Below are 24,743 nucleotides of genomic sequence, written 5' to 3'. Positions count from 1 at the left end.
TGATACAAGCGCATAATACAAGTGATATGTCGATGGTGGGAGATACCTACCTATCTGGAATGAGGCCACGACTGGGCATACTTGATGAACCAGTGCTGCCTGCTGATGATGTCGAAGGTTTGCTGTCGCTGACCCGAGAAGAAACCGAGGCTTCGAGGCCTTGCAGATCAGAGGTAGATGAACCTTCACCAGACAACTTCTGCTCAGTGTTATGCTTTTGTGCCTGCAGCAGTCAAACATTTACAGCCTTAACAGTGCTTACAAAATAATTCAAATAACTCCTACAACAGCAAAGTGCTTGAAATGATCTACAAAATTTCTGCTTAAAATAGTCTAGTTGAAGGCTTACATTTTAATTGATTGTGGAATTTGTCTAATTTGTGCACATAAACAATAAAAAACAAACAATTGTGCACCAAATAAATGCACCAAATGGAATTTTGAGTCATTGTCATGTTCTGTGAAGGGCAAGCCTACAAGCCTACAAGCCAACAAGCCTACAAGACTCATGTCTATGAGTAAGAAAGAGGGGAGGGTAGAGAAGGGGGGATAAAGAGAGAGAGAGGGTGGGATAAAGGGACGGCACTGGGTGAAGAGAAGGGCGGAATGAAGAGAAGGGCGGAATGAAGAGAAGGGCGGAATGAAGAGAAGGGCGGGGTGAAGAGAAGGATGGGGTGAAGAGAAGGGTGGGGTGAAGAGAAGGGTGGGGTGAAGAGAAGGGCGGGGTGAAGAGAAGGGCGGAGTGAAGAGAAGGTCGGGGTGAAGGTCGGGGCAGAGTGAAGAGAAGGGGCTGGGTGTGGAGAAGGGGCTGGGTGAGGAGAAGGGGCTGGGTGAGGAGAAGAGAGAGGGTAAGGAGAAGGGGCTGGGTGAGGAAAAGGGGCTGGGTGAGGAGAAGGGGCTGGGTGAGGAGAAGGGGCTGGGTGAGGAGAAGGGGCTGGGTGAGGAGAAGGGGCTGGGTGAGGAGAAGGGGCTGGGTGAGGAGAAGGGGCTGGGTGAAGGGAGGGGGCGGCTTGAAGGAAGAGGATTGAGGGAAGTGGGTGGGGATACAAACTAGAATATAATAATAATATAAATCCTAATGCCAATATAATAAGCTCTTACACACTTATGGTGCGTTCACATCAACCTATTTGCAAACAGAGTTTTTGTGGCTGATATCTGAATGATTTTATAGAAGTTATCGGCCCAATTTGTCTTGTTCACACGAGGACGAGTTTGGACTGGGCATGGGCGATCTTGCCAAGGTGCCATTGCTATAATAATTGAACATAAGCAATAACTCTGTTGATAGCACCCATCAAGGGTGCTATCAACAGAGTTATTGCTCATGTTAAAATATTATAGCAATGGCATAAAACTGATAACGTGGTGACAGCACCCATCAGGGGTGCTATCAACAGAGTTGTTACTGGCGTTTTAAGCTATGACAATAAACACGCACAAATGTGAAAACAAACATGGCGTTCACTTTAAATGACTATGTCTGATTTACTTTGAAGGTGATTTCATTGACTCAAATTGAAAATCTGTCTAGAATCGTTCCCAGCCTGAAAAAATTTTTTCTGGACAAAATCGGTCTCATACTCGTTTGCCCTTTTTGCATAAGGCAATCCTTAGTCAGTGGGCCAAATTGTCTAGACAGTGGTCATGAAATCGGCTGGTGTGAATGCAGCTTTACACAGTTAGTCACAAAATAATACGTGAAGCTGACCTCTTTAAGGAGAGATTCTATATGGAGACAGACTGCATGGCCTATCTGTTGAGCACCAGACAATAAAAGTTTCACAATAGTCTCTTTAGTTGCTTGATTGGCATTGGAGAGCCTGAGGAGAAGCTTAGTAGAATCTTCCAGACCTTCTTCCGAACAAGACTTAGATGTGAGCACCTGAGAAAAAGTTAAGAGATGAAAAAGAATGAGGCTAAAATAAACACGAGTATATTGTGCAATATCCAACGTGCCTATTACAACACATGAAACTCCTCTTTAGAGTGAAACTTTGGAACAGCGCATCAAGTATTCTCCTAACCACAAATGAGAAATTGGGGATATATAATTCATGAGAAATTTGCATAAGATTCAAGATAATGATTCCACGCAACATTCCACTTGCTGAATAGCCTGAGACAACCACTTTAATCTTGATGCAAATTCGTTCTTGTCTTTCAGTTGCCGTGTAAATAGTAATCTAGTTGACGCCAGACAATTGACATATTGACAAACAAAGCAGCTGTAGTTGGTCAAGTGACCTGACTACCGAAACAGTAAGATAATCATATTAGGAGTAGCGGACAAACAGAAGGAAAGGAAATAAAAGGAGATACCTCAACAGCAAGTCGTAGTTGGTCAGGAAGTAGCACAGTATTCTTGCTGATGACCTGCTTCGGTTGAACGCTAGAGCTCTCACCAGAATCAAGCCATGGGCTACCTTGATGTGATCCATTTCCTGCTGATTTACTGGCACTCTCCGGAGAGATGGCAGTGCTGATACTGCTTAATAGCTTCAACAGTCTGAAAAATATGATTACATAAAGCATTAAACTCGCTGCAAATAGTAAAAGAAAACATTGGCAGATAGAGTTATTACTAGCAGACTAATTCAGCTTTCTTAACACCGTCTTCTGACTTTCCTATTACGACTCGTTCTGCAAGAAGCTAGACAAAATTAATTTTGGCCGATGGTCTAAAATGTACACTAATAGCTGCAACAACCTCACATTCAAATACTTGTAACATTGTTACAATTTACTGCGCAAAACCTCATAAAACGCATGTAGTTTGTATATGATAAACATACTAGTGCTGAAACAGATGTCTTACGCCTTAACCCTACAACAAACTGTAGGCATGACAGAAAGTTATTTTGGTCTATAGACACCGCGATGAGTCAGACAAGCGCACGCAGAGTTCAACAAAGGAACGCATAAGGTGCTAAAAGAGCTGAGCAAAATAGTGAACTAAGCAAGACCTTTTCCTGTGCCATTTTACATATTATTAATAGTGATGAGCACGTACTGACCTCACTGACACAGGCAGAGCTAGTAGCATTCTAATCTTCCAATCTTACAAGAACTAACGAGCAAACCTGTGCTAAAAGGACCACCAACAAGAGATGGTATTAACACTAAGCGCCTATAAATATGATATTGCACGACTTCCTTACCATCTATTTTGTGACTCTTGAAAGGCCTATGAAGATCAAAGTTTGTGTCATGAATTTTATTTATTTTATCAGCCCAAAGTCTTACGAGCTTCCATGTCTCTGATCTACACGTGCATAGCTTTATTTGGCTCTCAATATGATTAGAATTTTTCTATTCATGCCACATTTGACAGTGAAAATAATGTTAAGCGTTGCTTAAATATTTTTAAAATGGTTACTGGAATCTATAGATGGGCAGATTTGGGGCATGACAGTTGACTTGAAGACCTAATAGAAGAGGAACAAAACATGCTATTTTCTATGCATAGTACAACCTAATATGAAAAATATCTATGAATGAGATAGTGGCGAGTCAATTCGCAACATTTGTGTTAACATTATCCTTGGTATTGTCAGATGGTATCAGTTTAACTAAAGTTAACATTTTGTTTATTACCTCTAATAGTTACATACAAGTTCTTGGTGTTGCTTTCATTATGATGTGAGTTTTTATAACTAAAAATGTTTATTTTTTTAATACTACTATGATTATTTTGCAAGATCAAAATACAGCTAAACAGTAAGGGTCAGTGAACAGGTCAATTTAAACTGGTAGAGATATAAGTTATGTGCAGCACTTTGATCACATTGCATGATTGGGTAAAAATGTTTATTTTTTTAATACTACTATGATTATTTTGCAAGATCAAAATACAGCTAAACAGTAAGGGTCAGTGAACAGGTCAATTTAAACTGGTAGAGATATAAGTTATGTGCAGCACTTTGATCAACGACCAACGACAAGAAGAAATGCAGACCAAAAATGAAGGCAGGACAGAAGATATGACGGGAAAAGAGAGATGACAAGTAAACAGAAACCTGTCAGTTAGGGCAGGACTCCTGCGTATCACGGGACTGGAGAGCAGAGCCATCAGCTGGCCCAAAGCGGATTCCTCAACGTTTACATTCGCAACGGGTTCCTCGGAAGAAAGCTGACCGAATGAAAAACTTGTTGACATCCTCTGCACACCTTTGCCTTTGCGTGTAAGTCGCATCTGGTCTAGCCTCACAAGTACATCCCAGAATGATTGGCTAGAGGAGGTGGAAGATGTTGAAGGTGTTAAAGGCTGCTTAGGAGACTTTTTACCCGAGGTCATACCCGAGTCCCGCTCTTTACTCTACAATGGTAACAAAAAGCAAAGTTTTACAGCATGATAGAGTATAACCTACTCGGTTCCTTGTTAAAGACAGCATGATAGAGTATAACCTACTCGGCTCCTTGTTAAAGACAGCATGATAGAGTATAACCTACTCGGCTCCTTGTTAAAGACAGCATGATAGAGTATAACCTACTCGGCTCCTTGTTAAAGACAGCATGATAGAGTATAACCTACTCGGCTCCTTGTTAAAGACAGCATGATAGAGTATAACCTACTCGGTTCCTTGTTAAAGACAGCATGATAGAGTATAACCTACTCGGCTCCTTGTTAAAGACAGCATGATAGAGTATAACCTACTCGGCTCCTTGTTAAAGACAGCATGATAGAGTATAACCTACTCGGCTCCTTGTTAAAGACAGCATGATAGAGTATAACCTACTCGGCTCCTTGTTAAAGACAGCATGATAGAGTATAACCTACTCGGCTCCTTGTTAAAGACAGCATGATAGAGTATAACCTACTCGGCTCCTTGTTAAAGACAGCATGATAGAGTATAACCTACTCGGCTCCTTGTTAAAGACATCATGATAGAGTATAACCTACTCGGCTCCTTGTTAAAGATTTACTCACAACAAAATTCACATTACAGTTATTTGGTATCAAAAGATTCACCATGTCTTACTCTGTTGTGGTGTAGGTGCCAAATATGTGGAAATGTGATTACAAGCTCTTAAAAGCTCAAAAACTAAAAGTCACCGTAGATTGGAATCTATTTCTCTGACGTAGTCATTACAGTTTGGTTATCGTCTTGTCATGTGATGCTCTCACGTGAATTGAAAGGCCACTAAAAATCTCAATATAAAACTTATCGTAGCACTAGTTTATGACAAACACTTTGAGTTTTACTGAAGACCCCGTATCAAATATAGATGCTCGCAACTTTACAGTTTTGTTTCGGCATTATTCAATCGTCAAGTCGTAATCTGATCATGTGACCCAATACTTCGCAAATAATTTTTGCAGCACTTTTTGATTATCACAGGTGACCAACAGGCTCATCATGATTATCAGACAATGATATGTACTCCTTCGAGCTAAGGTTAAAAAGTTTAACGATTTTTTACGGTAAGTTATAAGATATCCGTGCTAAAAGTGACAGTATTACAATGACGATAAAACAGACGCGAAAGAACAATAGACATGGTTTTATTGAATGCGTGAAGTATATTTGTGAAAATATTTCGAAGAATGAGGTTGCATGAAAGTGTAAACAGAAACCATCCTGTAACAACTACGTCCCATTTGAGCCATTTTGGAAAGTGAATCCACACAACGGCGGTCTCGTGTGGCTGCGATTAAATGTTTATTTTTTGCTTTCATGAGCTTGTAATCACATTCCCATATATTTTGCACCTACAATACAGCAGAGTAAGACATGGTGAATCTTATGATACCAAATAACTGTATTGTGAATTTTGTTGCAAGTCAACCTTTAACCTTGAGCCAACAGAGCATTGCTTGATGAAGATCACTGACAACCTGGCTAGAAAATTGCATGGAACAAAACAAACAGGAAAATAGTGATTCTATCCATCTGTACATCAATACATCATGTACTTTGTACATCAGCCCTGAGAACAAAATTCATAGGAATTGCTTCTGGGGTGACTTTTTTACGAATTTTATTGTGAAAGTATGCACCCCGTTCATCATTCACTATGTTTGCATGGTGTGCAGTACTGCGAAGCAGCCCCCTCCGAAGTCGAGGGGATTGTACGTTTCCATGCTGCGCAGTGGTTTTCAGCAAATACCGCAAATTAGCCAGAGAAGAGAAATTGTATAAATCGAATCGACTGATGGAGAAATAGAATCGATCACAGATACCGAACGTCATAAACGGTTTTTTTATGATTCTGTCGTCATACTTTTATTTACAATAAACATTCACAAGGTTTTACAAACCTTAACACACTTTTTACGTAGTAATAGATTTTTAATAAGTATTTTTAAGTATATTATTTAAACGTTAATTTAGGACTTGCCACCTATTTTTCGAAAAGTGTTGGCATCGATAACAAAGTCCAGGAAAGTAATCACCTCATCATCCTCGTGAATGCAGAGCATAATTAAATTTAGGTGAAAGAAGATCGGAAGAATAGTAAAAAAACAAGATTAGCAGGACAACCTTTGTACTAGTTTATGGCCCTCGAAGAATCCGTCTCCACGGCATGAGAGCTATGCGCAGCCACTGCGCAGTCGCTGTTTCCTTGCTGCGAATTTGCACTGGCTTCGCACTGATCAGTGCGCAGTGATTTCAGTGCGAAGACGCCGTTTCCATGATTCGGAGATAGCGCAACTCCGAAGCACTGCGCATCATGGAAACATAGTGATTTATGCAACATGTATAGTCATTAGGGCTCTTCCTCGCAAACCAAGCAACTGACAGACATATTGGGACGGTTTGGCTCTTTCAAATTCACCACTGTGAGAGGATGGCGTTAATGTAAACCACTGACAGGGGCAGTTCAATTGTATGATAGTGTTACCTATTATATTTAAAAGTATAACCTATTAATTCTCAACATGCTCATAAGAGCCCGCATACCCTGATAACCTGAAATATTCTCTGAAACTTGAACACCATCATTGAAAAGCACCATACCCTAATACAGTGAAAAGCACCATACCCTAATACAGTGAAAAGCACCATACCCTAATACAGTGAAACCTCTACTTATGAAATTAATTTGCTCCGGAAGCCTTTTATATGTGGAAAACTTTGCAAATACAAACCGACTTTACCATAAAAACGCCCTAATCCATTCCAAAACTCCCCCAAACTCGGAAATAACATTTATATATATATTTATATTTTACATTTATATATATTTATATATACATTATAAATTCATGTAATGGTTAAAACCTGCAAAAAAATACATGCACATGTTAGAATTATATTACTGTATAATAAGTAAAAAAATTACACATAAGAAAAAAGAACAGAGAAATAATTAATAAAATTTACGAATGGTATGTTTGTTTACCTATGGCATTGGCTGCCTAAACAAGGCTAAGCAATGACCGCTGGAAATGGGAAAACTGTGGTTAAAAACAGTTGTATTGTTGTCTTGGTTTTTTGCGCAAAATGAATGTTTTTCAGAACGTAAGCGAAATGATTTATTTACATCGACATGAACTGAGAACTATGTCATCATAAAAAATATCAAACCTGAAGTTCTCGAAGCTAAAGTTGTCCTACTCTGTATGTGATATACGACAACTCCAAATTATCCAACGAACACAAAACATTTGTCATTTACTGATTTTCACTAGCAAATAAATGGGTGAGACGCGTTGTACGTTATGTCATACCAAGGGAAGCAAACTGGCCATGATATAAAATAAACAAACAGGCCAAAATACGGAAGGCATTCATATTTAGAAATATTGTTTCCAAGTCAAAGCAAAATTTCTACTAAAAGACTTGAGTCTTTCCTAAGTACTCAAGGTTCTAAGGTTCCTCTGTACTGCTTAATCATTAGAAAATAATGGACTACACTCGTGTTACATGAACAATTGAAACACTTACCGCACTCTGAGTGGAGTCCTTGCCATCATCACTCGGTGAAGGACAGTTTGGCAAGAACTGGTGGGTAAAAGTTTTACTCAAATAGATCAGAGTATCCATGACATGCTGACACACAAGCTGAGCTGCCTGAGGATGAATAGTAACGCTGCCACTAGATGATGTCGAGCGTTTTGAGGAAGAGCTGTGCTGTACCTGGAATACATTAGCGCGGCAGCCGAGAGCAGCATCCATGCCAAAAGACAGCCACGCGGATTGACTCTGCTGCTTGCTGCTCAACTGAGGTATCTGAAAGAAAAGCAATCAGTTTTGCCAAAGCGAGCAAGTGATGCCTTTCTGATATCACATAACATATACCTACACACACATATATATATATATATCAAATACACGAGATCACATAACATTAGGTTTGTAACAGCGAATATGAAGAGGGAGAAGAGCAATATACAAAGAAAGTATTAATCATCCTCGGGCACAGACCTCCTTCGATTGATTTGTCTTTACTAGGATAGAGATGAGAGCCCGCAGCATCCAGTGCAGCGTTTCACTATGGTAACCTAAGTTTTTAAATATTCTGTGCAACCGACTCACATTCAATCTTGGCTCATCCAGAAACAGCAAGACTACAATTTAGAGAACGTAACCATAAGTGATAAGAGATAATTCCCACAAGTATTACCTGACAGCATTGGAGAATAGAATAATAAAATTATACAATACATGCAGAATCACTTTAGATAATGCCTTAAAACTCACCTAGAAGGCAGGCTAAGCCTTCCTGGTCAAGCAGTTGTCGACCCCGTCTTACCACGTTACCTGATCTAGCTTGGGACCTTAACCCTGAGCTGTTAGAAGACCAATGCCCACCAAGACCTCCACCTACTCCTCTCCTCAAAAATCTAGAAGCTGACAGCTGATTCACCCCTCTGCCACCAAGAGCTACAAATCATACTGCAATCTAACTATGCATAAAAGGTATAAGTATAACCCTTTAGATATCAGGGAAATGACACCTTTGTAAACACAACGAATGTTTAATGTGAACTACATTGAAGTACGTACAGTAGAAGCTCCTATAACGTAAACCTCCTATAACATAAATTCCAGATAACGTAAAAAATTATGTGAAGATTTTGCTTCGTACTACATAAAAATCCATATAACGTAAAGTGTCAAGTCAAGCGAGTTCTCAAGTTGAATCGTAACCTATCTCGCCGCACTTGCAAAAGCGATGTGCGTATAGCATTATATCTTTTATACATGTATATACTACTTCGATGACATTCTAGTTTGTGGTGATAGATCGTCCGATGTGTCAACAAAACAGAGAATAGGTACCTGCACAAGTTTATAGAAATGCTTAAGAGGCGATCGATTGGCGCAGGTGTTACAGCGTCGGTCTACCAATCTAAATGTCACGAGCTGAATTATCGTCAAAAGTTATCTTTTCTCCTAACCTTGACCCCTGAGTACAGATAGACGACGAACAGTTAGCGTTTTCATAGTAAAATATTTGGTTGTTTTGCTTTATTGTGTACAGTCATACTTCGACTTACGAGCTTAATGTGTTCTGAGACTCAGCTCGTATGTCAATTTACTTGCAAGTTGGTGCAATTTATTTATATATACAACAATTAAATATATATTGATTGGTTTCCATATTCTAAAAAAATTCAAATAATACACCCAAAACAAGATATTGTAACAGAAAGAACATGTTGGTTATTGTCCTCACTTGGCACATGCTTTTAAAAAGCAACAAATAAAAAATAATGCAAGGAAACGTGATGAATTAAAATGTAAAATTAAATACCCACAATAGCAGCTAACGCTAGCATTTGCCAGAGAGGGAGATGAAGTTATTCTTCATTACAACAGTTGACTTTGATAAATTTGGATTTAATCAAAGTCTTAAAAGACAAACTTAAAAGCAAACCTGAAAGCAAACTTTCATTTTTAACTTTGCGTTTTTAACTTTTTAACTAACGTAATTAAAATTTCTTCGGCGTTCATAGTTTGAAGTTTCTCGCTGGTTAGGTAATTTTTCCTTTGTTTCGCTTTCACGACTAGCCGGCCGTTTTAAGATAAACCTATCTAAGGACGTTTGCCTTTGTCGCCCTTTCAACATGTTGCGAATAGGACGAACACATGTGTAGTCACAAACGGTTAATGCACGACCACTAGCCAACTTGTCCGAATGTTTATGGTTTTGATAGATAGCACGGGCCTTTTCATATAGTATCGTTTCAGTTACGCTGTTACGGATCAATTGTTTATCGTTTATCCAATACCTGAGCAGTCTCTCCATCAGCGGCCGTGAAGATCGCTACGCTGTTTAGAAACTATTGTTAGTCCTTTTGCGAACTAAATGCCCTGAATATAATCCTTCTGTTTGATAATTGTGGATGTATTTCGGTCACATTGCTGAGCTAGCTCAATCACGCATATGCATTTCGCATATTTTTCAATAATTTTCGATTTATTATCAATTGTTATCATTTGCTTTTTCTTAACATTATCTTTCATTTTACTGGCAAACTTTCGATCTACGCACAGTACTTTTAATTCTCATAATTCTGCACTGAAAATCGCACACAAAAACACGGTACAAACGTATTATAACCTGAGCCATTAACAAATACAGAGTGATGCTGTTCTCATAAAACACCTCCGGCATACTTGGCAACTGACTCACGTGCTCGTATCTCAAACATGGCTCGTATGTTAGTGCTAAAACGTGCTTCAAAGCTGGCTCATATTTCAAGTTTCTCGTACGTTGGAGCACTCGTAAGTTGAAGTATTACTGTATGTATAAAATATTTGTTATCAGTTTTGCTTTGCAGAATAGACTTTGCTGTTTAGAAAAAAAAAGAGCAAATATTTGTAAATGAATGTCGAAGATGTGTGCTTTCCATCAATTTATTGCAGTTACCGCAATCGTGATCTGTAAAACCAGTGAAGTTGATCAGAAAAAGAGAGAAGTTGTCAATGCAAACCAATAATACTGCAGTTACGATACAGCCTGCAAATTAAAAAGTCTAGTTTTTCCTTTTTGTAAGGCCAAAGGGGTGAATTTAGAAAGATCTTGGAACGGATTAATCAATTTACATGTATATTACTGTTTGTATAACCTAAAGTCCCTATAACGTAAATGTTCCTGGAACAGATTATTTATGTTGTAGGAGCACCTACTGTACCTGTTTGACGAAGAATGCTACCCAATGAGCTATTTCCTGGAAACATCTGATTTTGGAACCGTCTATTTCTATCTTCCAGTTCCCCTCGCAACAAATGAGCCTCAGCCATGAGGTCAGCAGGCAGCACTGTAAAAACCACAAACGTTGCTCATGATCCATAATTTAAAATGCTGTTGCATAACTTAACATGCTTTTGCAAAGCAACTTCATAAGAAAAACATCGCTTAGCATTAGCATTACAATGAGGTGGGCGGCCCAACAACTGGTAATCTAGAACAAGCTGTCTCAACAGACAAGCACCTGATATTTGGCTGTCATCCATATCTGCAAGCACCTGCTGGCGAAGTGTTGGAGGCAGAGAGTTAAGGAAACCACTAGGATCTTGGGAATTGTCTGGCCCTGCCTGGACAGCAGCCTGTCTTGCTTGCTCAGCCATTTGTACAGCTAGTACCTGCAGAAAAGGTCCCAATAACACATGCTGATGACAGTCTTTAGAAAGTATAATAGAAATGTTTGTGAAGAAAAACCTTTAAACACTTCATAATTAATAGACATATTAACCTGAGTGATCGTCATATGCAGCATCCAACTAAAGCATACCTTCATACTCACGGCTAGACACAGAATGAGAATATTACTGGTTAAACCTTTGCATCCCATGACATATGAATATGTTGTTGCATGACTTGCTCATTGTATTAATGCCATTTATATGCTGCGACTTTCAAAAAGACTCCCTAAAATACTTCTATTGGATAGCCAAATGTTGCATCTTTTAAATGTAATACTTTTTAGGGATGAAAAATAAAGCATATCTGCTTTTTTATGAGTATACGGTGCTCCAATATAAGCATATAGGTCTGCTTTTTTATGAGTATACGGTGCTCCGATATAAGCATATAGGTCTGCTTTTTTATGAGTATACGGTGCTCCGATATAAGCATATAGGTCTGCTTTTTTATGAGTATACGGTGCTCCGATATAAGCATATAGGTCTGCTTTTTTATGAGTATACGGTGCTCCGATATAAGCATATAGGTCTGCTTTTTTATGAGTATACGGTGCTCCGATATAAGCATATAGGTCTGCTTTTTTATGAGTATACGGTGCTCCGATATAAGCATATAGGTCTGCTTTTTTATGAGTATACGGTGCTCCGATATAAGCATATAGGTCTGTTTTTTTATGAGTATACGGTGCTCCAATATAAGCATATAGGTCTGCTTTTTTATGAGTATACGGTGCTCCAATATAAGCATATAGGTCTGCTTTTTTATGAGTATACGGTGCTCCGATGAGTATACGGTGCTCCGATGAGTATACGGTGCTCCGATGAGTATACGGTGCTCCGATGAGTATACGGTGCTCCGATGAGTATACGGTGCTCCGATGAGTATACGGTGCTCCAATGCGCCACACTGACACTTTACACCTTTAAAGCATATAGGTCTGTTTTTTTATGAGTATACGGTGCTCCAATGTGCCACACTGACACTTTACACCTTTAAAGCATATAGGTCTGCTTTTTTATGAGTATACGGTGCTCCAATGCGCCACACTGACACTTTACACCTAGTTTGACAATAAAAATTATGCGGAGTGTTAATTAAGTATTCTAAAGAGGGAAATTCAAGTTTAAGGTTTGCTGATTGAGCCTTTGAAGTGATGGTTCAGTGGTAGAATGAATGATAGCAATACGCCACCTGACTTACTTTAACATACATTTTATATTTACATATCTATATTATTCATTGCTTTTATATGTATAATTTCCATTTCCAATAGATTTTTGACTTCTGCTTCCAAAACTGTAGAGTTTTGAGACATTTTAGATGCCGTATACTGGAAATCGCTTGGTGTGTCAAGAAAAACGTCTTGTCAAATTTTATTCTGTATGTTGAATAATAGGCAAGTACGGGTGATTGCAGAGGTGATTGAAGATTGTGGAGGTGATTGTAGAGGCGATTGTAAAGGTTATTGTAGATTATAAAAGGTGATTGTAGAAGTAATTTTAGATTGTAACTTGACTACTAAATGATTAAGTTTTAACAAATTGTAGAAGTAACAAACTGTAGAAGTAACAAATTGTAGAAGTAACAAACTGTAGAAGTAACAAATTGTAGAAGTAACAAATTGTAAAAGTAACAAATTGTAAAAGTAACAAATTGTAAAAGTAACAAATTGTAGAAGTGATTTTAGATTGTAACTTGACTCTACTAAACTGCCGAAATGGTTAAGATGTGTAATGTTTGACTGAGTGACAATTATGTCAATCATCGATAAAGTATCTCAAAGAGGAAATCTTGACTTCATAGTTGAATACGCGAGCCTTTGGTGAGATATTTAATTTATGATTGCTGCACACAGATTTTTACCATCTGGTCTCAAATTGACGAAAATTGTTAAGTATTTATGTTGAGTCTGACCATAAAATCTGTTGTGTTGCTAAAGTATTCTTAAAAAAGAGAATACAAAGTGTTTTTTACAATAGGTTTGCCCTGAGTTATTCAATTTTCATTTCAACTTTATAGGACTAAAGATCTTGATAGCAATACTTGTTCAAGATGAGTTACTAAAACAATAACGTCTATGGCACAGTAACTAAGTAAAAATTTAGTAAAATAGTCCGTATAAAAGAAAAGGTTTTCAGCTGTTTGTCGATAGCCAATATGTGACTTGCAATCAATCAGCCTCAGTACCGGTAGTTTGTAAAAGCTATAAACGGCTGATCAGTAAATGAGCAATCAGTGCCAAGGAGTTGGCAGCCTCTCAATTGTGTGAGAGTGAATGAAGTGTTAAAAAGCTGGCCAATCATAATTAAACAATGCACGAACCAAGAGTCCACAACTCCTTATTCACTGAGCTGAAGAGCATTTGGTCACTCACCTCTTCTTGTATTGCAGGAGGCAGTGCTGCGAGGAATTCTGCACTCACATCAGCGTGTGAATTTGATGAGCCTTCAGCACTTGTAGATGGGGCTGCTGCCTGAGAAGAGGTGCTTGCAGTGGCTCCAGCTGTGCTGACAGTGGATGTGGTAATACTGGATGCGACTGCAGCGCAAGAAGCCTCTCTTACTTGGTTTTGAACCCTCGTCAATCTGAGTTGCTCAGCTATCACTTCACGTCGAATCGATTCTGGAAGAGCTTCCAAGAATGATGGATCAACACCCTCGAGACCAGGAGGTACTGCAAAATGGGCAAGGGCTGTGTAAAACCTGCCAAAGACAACTGAATAATTCCACATTCATTAAAGTCCTACTATTTGCTATGCCACATCTATTATATTCGAGAGACAATCAAATATATCAAGACAGCTAACATACAGGACGCTTCAACATCGTTAGAGGCTGATGAAGACCCTGAGCTTCCTTCAGGAGCAGAACTGTTCTCAACAGCAGTGGCTGCGAGTGTGGATGGATTAAGTGGCGGCAGTGTAGAGCCATTAGTATAATCCGACGGAGTAGCACCAACAGTGGCAGCAGCAGCAGCCTCGGCAACACCAACAGTTGCATCAGCAACACCAACAGTTGCATCAGCGACTGTACCTAATAAACACAAGATCTTCACGCATACCGATATGCTTCCAATAAATGACATGGTCTGCACCCCATCATCAGCTCTTTTCACATATTCCTAATGCTCTTCAGCAACCTTCATCTAACAACAGCTGAATTTTAAAGTTCTGTTTTCATCATTGTCCTCTTTGTATATACATTTACTCTGTACATGTACAGTTAGTCCAACACGTAAACTAGACACATACTCCACTGGAATTTACTACCCACTAGTCAATAATCAAATAATACAGGTCCATGGAGAGCTCTTGTTTGAATAGAGCGTGCGCTGTTCAATTTATTCCAAAACAACTGATTGAGATGTCTAGATAAGATTACCATGCATAACTACTAAAACAGCACTTAAGTTTTGTTTACTAAATGTAAATAAAAAATACAGAGAATAGTTCAACTCAAACTGAAAGTCAATATTGCTTATAGTAAAATAAATTATCATCGTTTGGCTGATATCCGTTATAGCAAAAGGTTTCAAAACAGACATACATAAAATCTAGACAATTGAGTGAGACCAGCAAATGCTGTGGATACTAGCGAAGAATAGCAAATAAGATCCATCACATACCAGTGCTAGGTGTGGCATTTGTAGAAGTGACAGACACAGTTGTAGCTCGAAGAGACGGCACACTCTGGAGAGGTATTTCAAGGAGGAGAGAGCTTGCAGCCGTATCAGGTGTCACAGCTGCAGAAAGCAAGTGACATGATCATTGTATACGAGGCATGGAGTTCCGCAGAGGCAACTTATTAACAATAAGTTTTACATATGCTTGAGAGATAGCGATAACGGTCAAACATAGTCCAATGTTCACAAAACTATAAGAACAACTGACAGCACCTGATAGCGTTGGAAAAAGAGGTGGCAATGCAGGCTGATCTTGGATGTTCTCTGTTTCAGGCAGAGGGGCTGGCTCATCCCCATCATAGAATATGTTAGGTGGAGTACAAGCTCTATCCTGCTCCACCAGTGACTCTCCGACTCTAGCCTGATTGGCTGAGTCAGCTCTCACAGTCTCCTGGACCGCCGAAGGTGTCTCGACTGGTGCCGTCACCAGTGCCTGCTCGAGACGGCTTGACAGAGACTGCGTCGATGAAGGAGGTACGAATGACGCGGTTAGAGGGGTAGAGTTCCCAGCGCTTTGACTGCCTCTCTCCTGATCCGAGGGCACTGCTGGTCCCAACTCATCTTCGTTTGGTACATCAGCCACACCACTAGAAGTACAAGACAGGGTTACTGTCATACAGCAGACAGACGCATCTTTGACTAACTGTCTCGCGGCAAAAGTAAGCAAACAAAAATGGTCCCTTTTATTCCTTGCCACCACCAACTTGAGCCTTCAGCGAAACTATGGCAACAGCTTGCAATGGCATAGTACTAGATGATAACTCACATGCCTGAGGCAGTATCCAAGTTCGCGCTGCCATTAATAGAACTAGTGATTCTCCTGGCAGCAGTGTCTTGAGTAGAATTGATGTGAGGCTGAGGATGAGGGACGGACATGAGGGTCCGCAACTCCTGCCTACTATTGTATAGACGAGCGACTGCAAATAGAAAAAAAAGTGCTGCATCTTACCGTGATGTTAAATTGCTAAGGAATTTTGGGACAAGTGCATGGCTTATTATGCAAACTTATGAGAATGTTTGTACGGTCCATAGGAGCAAGTAAGCAGAGATTGAGGTCAGGTCTGCGACTGTACAAAGAAAAGAGTGTACTCGATTTACCGTCCTGCGCAAGATCTTCCTCCCCGAGGAGTAGAGCATGGATGGAATGCAAGAACTCGCTCGACTCTCTGTTCTGATGCCGGATCCTGCCTTCAAGTCCAAGAACCTCATCGGAGTCTCTCTGCAATGAACCAAGAATATCATGCAGACATGTCAAGGCTTAGCAGCTAAAAGGATATTATTGAAACTAAATCTAAAAAAACTAAAATAGGATACAAAATTAATACATGGTACAACAATCCTAGCACTCAACTTGAAATTAGTTTGAGACGATTATTACACCAAACTAGTTATAAATACACTGCGCCAACAGCTATTATCTTTTCAATACTTCAGTGACTGAACTGTAATTATACTAAAAGCTAATGAACAAATGAAGACAAAAACAAACAACCTACATCATGCGATGTGGCACCAGCTGACTGCATTGCTGCATCGAGGTCCCGCACCCCTTCTGGCTCTCTGGAGTCCTCAGCCACAGCATTGGGGACAGTTGTGGAAGCAGTAGTTGGAAGATTCGTCTTTGCTGCTTCCGCTGCTTTGGCTTCCTTTTCCTTCTCCTTTGTTGCTTCTATCTGTTGCTTCTTGTCAGCGAGCAGGCGCTCTACTATATCCTCTTTCACAGCTAGATAGAGCTAAGTTGTTTAAATTAGTTGAATAAGGAGGCTAAACCAGTGACAGAACCTTCTCACATAATATATAGTCCTGTCTGACAGAGTCTTAGCAACTGGTAACAACATGCACAGCACTTACTGACATGAAATGTAAAACCACCTAACAAGATAGTCTGCTGACACAAAGCATATAACATGCTGACACAATGCGTAACCCATGCTGACATTCGTAGTTCCTAGTAATCAGAGATCCTCTGGTTAATAAAACAAACAGTTGGGGAAGGAAAATTAAAAAATGAATCATATAAAAGGACAATCGCGTGAACATCTGGCAGAAACAGAATCAGGTTTAGTACTTGTAAATGCTACAATAAAACAGTGCACTGATAATAGAATTCATAGTATTATTAGTACAGTTTAGTTTTACTGGACATTATGGAAAATAAATAGAACACGCTTGCTCATTTTGGCTCCTAAACTGAGATATGAACAGAGTTTGTAAGTAAACCTTGCAATATAGTTTTCACTGAAATATCGTATGAAACAATCTCCAAGACCATCAGTATTTATATATACTTGAGAATATTATGTATAAATATTATCATAGAAACAAACAAAGAAAACAACTTGAGGAAGAAAAGCTAGCTATCATCAGTAACAGAGCTGACTTTAGAGATTGTCTGCTCCAATTTATATCGCTAGGAAATGCTAGCAATTGTATTCCTACTTTCCTTTTTTACGATTGGCCGAAATAAATTTCATTGCAGTAAATGGGAAATACAACACCTATTATTCACATCCTGAATAAATTAAGAAAATGCCTCAGCTGTGTTGATGTTGATCAGCTAAAAGACATGAAATAAATAATGTGACAGGCTCAGAATTCACTAGATAGAAACTTGCAGTTTATGATTTTTGTTAGTGTGATAGGCTGAAATACTATTCTTGGCTCAATAGTTGATCTGTAGAAAATATTGAAAGTTTCAGCCTTGTTTAAGAAAATATCGACTGATACTGATTCAGATGCATAACCTCCGTATCAGTGTACGTATCTGTATCCGATGTCGTAATCGATACCATAAGCGGAGCAACTCCATTGGTAACATAATGAATAAATACTGCTGACATGAAGCACAGCACCTGAAGACATGATGCACAGCGCCTGAAGACATGATGCACAGCGCTTGCTGACATGATGCGCAACACTTGTTGACATGATGCGCAACACCTACTAATATGATACAGAGCACAGGCTGTGAAGATGCGTATACCTTGCATATAATGTCTTCAGCGCATCATTTCCAACGTTTACTTGCACCCTGATGCCATCTAATGACATTGCATAACTTCAAATGACAACATACCAGCAATGACATCATGCACTGAAGGTCCATCTAGAACTCTGCACTCTTCAATCCATCGGCATAATGTTGAAGGAACATTATTGAGAATCCCGGGACCACCACTATTTTTCACTATCTCCATTCCATCCTACAAAATACATAAAAATGTAGCATGTTTACTCTTTTCTGTCTCTGAAACTTGCGCCTAAATAGAGTTTGCGAAATTGAAATTTTGTTTACATACAGTATGAAGTTTTTGATCGTTTTACATATTCATGCATTCAACAAATCAGAAAATAAAGAAGTAACCTAATTTTCTGACAAGTCAATACAATAACCTAACTTTCAACAAGTCAATATAATAGCTCAACTTTCCAACAAGTCAATATAATAACCCAACTTTCCAACAAATCAATACAATAATCGAACTTTCCAACATATCAACATAATGTTGCACAAGTATTTATACAGTAGTATACCAATTTTCATTTGAATAAAAAATGTTATTACAGTACCAATTCCATTTAGATAACAGGTATTGTAATAATTATGCTATTTGGTTGAGACGCATTGTAAGCAACACCAAGCAACATTGAAGATTAAAAGACCAGACAGTATCCGCATGACACCAGCCCTCAGTCAGACGTAATGAATGAGCAAGGTAACAGACATAATAAGCTGTTAAAGAAATGACAAGCCAATGCTTTCTTTTATCCCACGACCAAACAAGAGTGAAGCGATTGATTGGGAGATTTATAATAAATGCACATGTGCACACAACTCCCGAAAAATTATCCGTTAACGGCCGTTACCAAACCCTTGCAACGAAATCCTATCAACAAATTTAATATTTTTCAGTAAAGTCGTTTAAGTATAATAATGATACAAAACGCATATAAACCTATTTAAATATGTTACCAAGCCTTTGAAAGGTTACCGCAAATTCCTAAAACTAACCCATCTGATCAGATTATACATAAATAGACAGATTTATTAGGACGAAAATCGTCACAAAACGCTTGAAAAGCTTGGTTTAATAAAAGTTAAGACCGGAAATTGAAACGCCGAGGAACAGAGAATAGAACGATAAGGTCTTGCGTATTTCATGAAAAAAACGTGCACTTTTCACCAGTCTATAGCATTGTTCCCAAGGTTTCGGCAATTAACATAGGAGTACAGAAATCGTTTCATTCTTGTCGATTTCAATTTTTTCATTTTCAATTTCATTTGCTGACACATTTGAGTACTTTCGTATTCTAACTGAGGTCCAACGAAGTATAAATCAAGGAAATGACGATGATATTTTTTAACAGTTCTTATGAGATTATTACAATAATTAATTATAAGTTTGGATGACTACAGAACAATGACTACGTAGTCCAGATTTTCTAAAAATCTAACGCAGTGTAAGTAGCCTAAAGGGAAAGACGATGATATTTTTTTCGAACGGTTCTAATGAGATTATTACAATAATTAATTATATGCTTTGATGATTACAGAACAATGGCTATGTAGTACAGATTTTCTAAAAATCTATATCAGTGCATTTTACTTCTAATATTGGCCGATATTGCATTTCTCTTTTTGCAGGAGGAGAGATATAAACATATAATCTTTTCCTTTCATTATTGCTATTTGTTGTATATAATAACACCCACACCCAGTACATTACAGCTACCACTGCAGTTATCCTATTTGAGTGCTAATATTGCATTTCTCAACCATCAGTACCCTTTCTTTTTTTCAATATCACTTTGGTCGTGGGCTGTATGACAGTAGAATTTCTAGTTTATATAAAAGCTAACTGCATTATATAACTCCAGTCAGTTCTCATCATACTAATAAATCCTCTGCATTTGTTTTATCATAGTCGAGTAGTCCTGCATCATAAGCAAATCAAAGCAAAAATTATCCCCTGATAATTACCTGAAGAAACTCGTGCAAGGGCTCATCATCATGCCTAGATGCTGCTGATCTAAGCGGGTCATCGTCGGATATATATAGCCGAGTTGCACCACCTGCCCCCAACCGTGTGGTCAACTGAAGAATGTTGGCCGCTACACCTGTTCCAAATAACCTGTAGAAACAGAACATTTGTTGGGTATAAAAAACATGTATGACCAACCGAGTAAGCCTTTACCACCAAAGTAAGATTGTCATCCTACGATAAAAAATAAAAGCCCACAAAAAAGCTAAATGACTTAACATTTGTCTACGCACTACCGAGCTTCACAGAGTAAGTGATCAAAGGGGAAAAGGAAACTAACGCTGCTATTGCTAATAATTTGATTAACAGTTACGAGCAGCAAATGTGAAATATAATTCATAAAGATATACTATAATTACGAGTAGGAAATATGAAATATAATTTATAAAAAGATATACTACAATTACGAGCAGCAAATGTGAAATATAATTCATAAAGAGATATACTACAATTACGAGCAGCAAATATGAAATATAATTTATAAAAAGATATACTACAATTACGAGCAGCAAATATGAAATATAATTTATAAAGAGATATACTACAATTACGAGCAGCAAATATGAAATATAATTCATAAAGAGATATATTACAATTACGAGCAGCAAATATGAAATATAACTCATAAAGAGATATACTATAATTATGAGTAGGAAATATGAAATATAATTCATAAAGAGATATATTACAATTACGAGTAGCAAATATGAAATATAATTCATAAAGAGATATACTACAATTACGAGCAGCAAATATGAAATATAATTTATAAAGAGATATACTACAATTACGAGTAGCAAATATGAAATATAATCAATAAAGAGATATACTACAATTACGAGCAGCAAATATGAAATATAACTCATAGAGATATACTACAATTACGAGCAGCAAATATGAAATATAATTTATAAAAAGATATACTACAATTACGAGCAGCAAATATGAAATATAATTTATAAAGAGATATACTACAATTACGAGCAGCAAATATAAAATATAATTCATAAAGAGATATACTACAATTACGAGCAGCAAATATGAAATATAATTTATAAAAAGATATACTACAATTACGAGCAGCAAATATGAAATATAATTCATAAAGAGATATACTACAATTACGAGCAGCAAATATGAAATATAATTTATAAAGAGATATACTACAATTACGAGCAGCAAATATGAAATATAATTTATAAAGAGATATACTACAATTACGAGCAGCAAATATGAAATATAATTCATAAAGAGATACACTACAATTACGAGCAGCAAATATGAAATATAATTTATAAAGAGATATACTACAATTACGAGTAGCAAATATGAAATATAATCAATAAAGAGATATACTACAATTACGAGAGCAGCAAATATGAAATATAACTCATAGAGATATACTACAATTACGAGCAGCAAATATGAAATATAATTTATAAAAAGATATACTACAATTACGAGCAGCAAATATGAAATATAATTTATAAAGAGATATACAATTACGAGCAGCAAATATGAAATATAATTTATAAAGAGATATACTACAATTACGAGAGCAGCAAATATGAAATATAATTAATAAAGAGATATACTACAATTACGAGCAGCAAATATGAAATAAAATTTATAAAGAGATATACTATAATTACGAGCAGCAAATATGAAATATAATTTATAAAAAGATATACTATAATTACAAGCAACAAATATTAAATATAATTCATAAAGAGATATACTAGGCAAGCCATAGATAACATAGAGATATATGAGACAAGCCATAGATAACATATAGATATACTAGACAAGCCATAGATAACATAGAGATATACTAGACAAGCCATAGATAACATAGAGATATACTAGACAAGCCATAGATAACATAGAGATATACTAGACAAGCCATAGATAACATAGAGATATACTAAACAAGCCATAGATAATATAGAGACATACTAGACAAGCCATAGATAACATAGAGATATACTAGACAAGCCATAGATAACATAGAGATATACTAGACAAGCCATAGATAACATAGAGATATACTAGACAAGCCATAGATAATATAGAGCTATACTAAACAAGCCATAGATAATATAGAGATATACTAAACAAGCCATAGATAACAGAGATATACTAGACAAGCCATAAATAACATTTCCCCTGTTGCACATTATCTGCTATTCTCTCATCCGGCTCTCACTAGCTCCTCACCCTGAGCTAGCCCAAAAAAATGCGAATGAGCAGTAGACTTAAATTTACTTCTTTTTCTAATCATGTTCACTTTTATACCTGTGAAACAGGTTGTTATGGGGAGCCTGCTGCATCATCTGCAACCCGTAGTTCATTCTTCCAGAGCCTAGCCTGTCTACAGCTCTTCCTGTACCAGCAGGTCGGCGAGTGCGTGCAAGACCCGGCATGAATCTTGTATGAGACCGATTCGCATCAGTGCTGACTGCTACGCGCGGGTTCATCAAGGGATGAGTAATCGGGACCGAGTTAGGTGCTGGCGGCAGCGAAACTGCTACAAGATTTAAATGATGGCTATGAAAACCACAAATGACCATGAGTGAAGAGAACGATATACTACAAGCAACACAGTCAGGTTATCTTAGCCGTTTCATGGGAGAAGCGATATTTGTTTCACCTATATTTTGGACTCTCCCATGGGCAGAGCGGCATTCATTTTGCTGACATCAGCTTTATTTAAATTGTCGCATATGCAAAACAGTTTTGCGTATGTAACAAATTATCAGCCTGAGAGACTGCTTTAGATACAACGTATTGGACTGATAGAATTTTTATTATATCGATCGTGTTACTTGGAAATTTATCAGAAAAAAACTTGAATGCGTTCTAGTTTAGAGACGACAGGCCATAACAACGGTATCTCCCAAAGCTAGCAAGTGCTGCTTCTGAAGAGCACCCTAATCGTCCATTTAATTGTTTTAAAGTCTCCAGATCAGATTGTAGACTGCATTATGGATGAATCGGAAGACAGTGGGTCACATTCAGATCTTATTGACTTCGAATCGGAGTGTAGGTCCAATGATTTTAACGATCAATCATAGAATCATCGGACCTACACTCGATGATTTTGACGATCGATCCTGTTGATTGTGATGATTTTCCCAAAATCACCACAAAATCCTGTTGTGGTAATTTTGACGATCAATTGTCAAAATCACCACAACAACATCACGATAACAACTAACAACGACTAACATCAAAATCAAAATCTTTTTATAGATGGTGATGCAATCTAATTACTATTAGTCTCATTATGCAGAGAATTTTCTACTGATCAATTTCTTGTTGAGATTCAGAAAGATCAAACAAACTATGTCGAGCTATGACTGAAATACTAAACGTTAAACATATAGACAAACTTTTTGGAATTTATTCTCCCACGAGTGATACTCTAAAAAGAGTTAAATTAGTCAACACTGCTATCATTTGATCACGAACAGCCGGGAAAAGCCAAAGAGACGATGTGATGACCAAATGGCTAGTGCACCAACAATTAGCACTAAAAGCAAGGAAAATCGTATAAAATGATCTAATAACCAGAAGGGATTATAGACCAATTTTATATTTCCTTCAAGCTCAGCCGCATTGCGATTGAATGATTATGCTGGGTAATTATATTAGCGGTAATAATGCATAGACTAATCTCACGAAATCTCACGTCTCTACAACTTGGCAATATCTAATCTCAAGTTACTTTCAGCTTCTGTTCAAAATAAACTGTATCGTCACGAATTATAAAGTTGCGATACTTGAGATTGCTCCGACACACTTTACAAAATCACTCCTTTTTTAAGCCAATTCATTATGAATTGAACGATTAAACAGCAGTCTTTCTTTCAATCAGCCATGCATCACCCTAAGCAGTATAACCTACGTAAATGCAGCAGCATGGTTAAGTGCTGCTGCATTTACGTTATTCTGTTTGAGGTTATGCTAGTTATTCTGGTTATGATGGTTGACAGGCAAGAAATATGTGCAAGTTGCTGTGTCACTTTACCCGACTCCTCAGCCATATTGTCCATGTCAGCATTGCCCATGGGCACTGGCAAGGTCCTGAATGCAACAGTTCCTGAGTCAGCCACAAGAATACGGGGTCGTTCCAAACCGTGATCCACTAGAAAAATACATCACATTTCGCTGAGTAGTACAATAGACTAACCCAGAAAACAATAACATGGCAACATTTTAGCACATGATAAACTCAATCTTGCCATATATCACAATATCAATCTTTCTACTTTCTGTCTCATATCTTAATAATTAAGGTATCATACAACTTGTCTCCCACTGTCTCATATCTTAATAACTAAGGTATCATACAACTTGTCTCCCACTGTCTCATATCTTAATAAATAAGGTATCATACAACTTGTCTCCCACTGTCTC

The 24,743-nt window shown here is 37.7% G+C and overlaps 1 protein-coding gene across 1 annotated transcript in view; it reads right to left on the bottom strand.

Annotated features, from left to right (window-relative positions):
- LOC137390460 (E3 ubiquitin-protein ligase HUWE1-like) overlaps positions 1 to 24,743 on the bottom strand; it is a 149,827-nt gene that overhangs the window by 48,672 nt on the left and 76,412 nt on the right. Inside the window, exons 45-64 of the mRNA XM_068076789.1 lie at positions 24,355 to 24,471; positions 22,620 to 22,851; positions 20,264 to 20,414; positions 18,359 to 18,485; positions 16,779 to 17,005; positions 16,381 to 16,501; positions 16,049 to 16,199; positions 15,496 to 15,869; positions 15,226 to 15,342; positions 14,412 to 14,633; positions 13,976 to 14,274; positions 11,390 to 11,540; positions 11,090 to 11,215; positions 8,649 to 8,831; positions 8,373 to 8,515; positions 7,893 to 8,177; positions 4,020 to 4,318; positions 2,323 to 2,509; positions 1,712 to 1,885; positions 51 to 223 (exon numbers count right to left, since the gene is read on the bottom strand). Of these exons, the coding sequence (XP_067932890.1) occupies positions 51 to 223; positions 1,712 to 1,885; positions 2,323 to 2,509; positions 4,020 to 4,318; positions 7,893 to 8,177; positions 8,373 to 8,515; positions 8,649 to 8,831; positions 11,090 to 11,215; positions 11,390 to 11,540; positions 13,976 to 14,274; positions 14,412 to 14,633; positions 15,226 to 15,342; positions 15,496 to 15,869; positions 16,049 to 16,199; positions 16,381 to 16,501; positions 16,779 to 17,005; positions 18,359 to 18,485; positions 20,264 to 20,414; positions 22,620 to 22,851; positions 24,355 to 24,471 (3,859 nt within the window). The remainder of the gene's footprint in view (positions 1 to 50; positions 224 to 1,711; positions 1,886 to 2,322; positions 2,510 to 4,019; positions 4,319 to 7,892; positions 8,178 to 8,372; positions 8,516 to 8,648; positions 8,832 to 11,089; positions 11,216 to 11,389; positions 11,541 to 13,975; positions 14,275 to 14,411; positions 14,634 to 15,225; positions 15,343 to 15,495; positions 15,870 to 16,048; positions 16,200 to 16,380; positions 16,502 to 16,778; positions 17,006 to 18,358; positions 18,486 to 20,263; positions 20,415 to 22,619; positions 22,852 to 24,354; positions 24,472 to 24,743) is intronic.

Source organism: Watersipora subatra, chromosome 3 (genome assembly GCF_963576615.1).
Source record: "Watersipora subatra chromosome 3, tzWatSuba1.1, whole genome shotgun sequence".
Taxonomy (NCBI): domain Eukaryota; kingdom Metazoa; phylum Bryozoa; class Gymnolaemata; order Cheilostomatida; family Watersiporidae; genus Watersipora; species Watersipora subatra.
The sequence above is the reverse complement of the archived record's forward strand: the minus strand, read 5'-3'. Positions and strand labels throughout refer to the sequence as shown.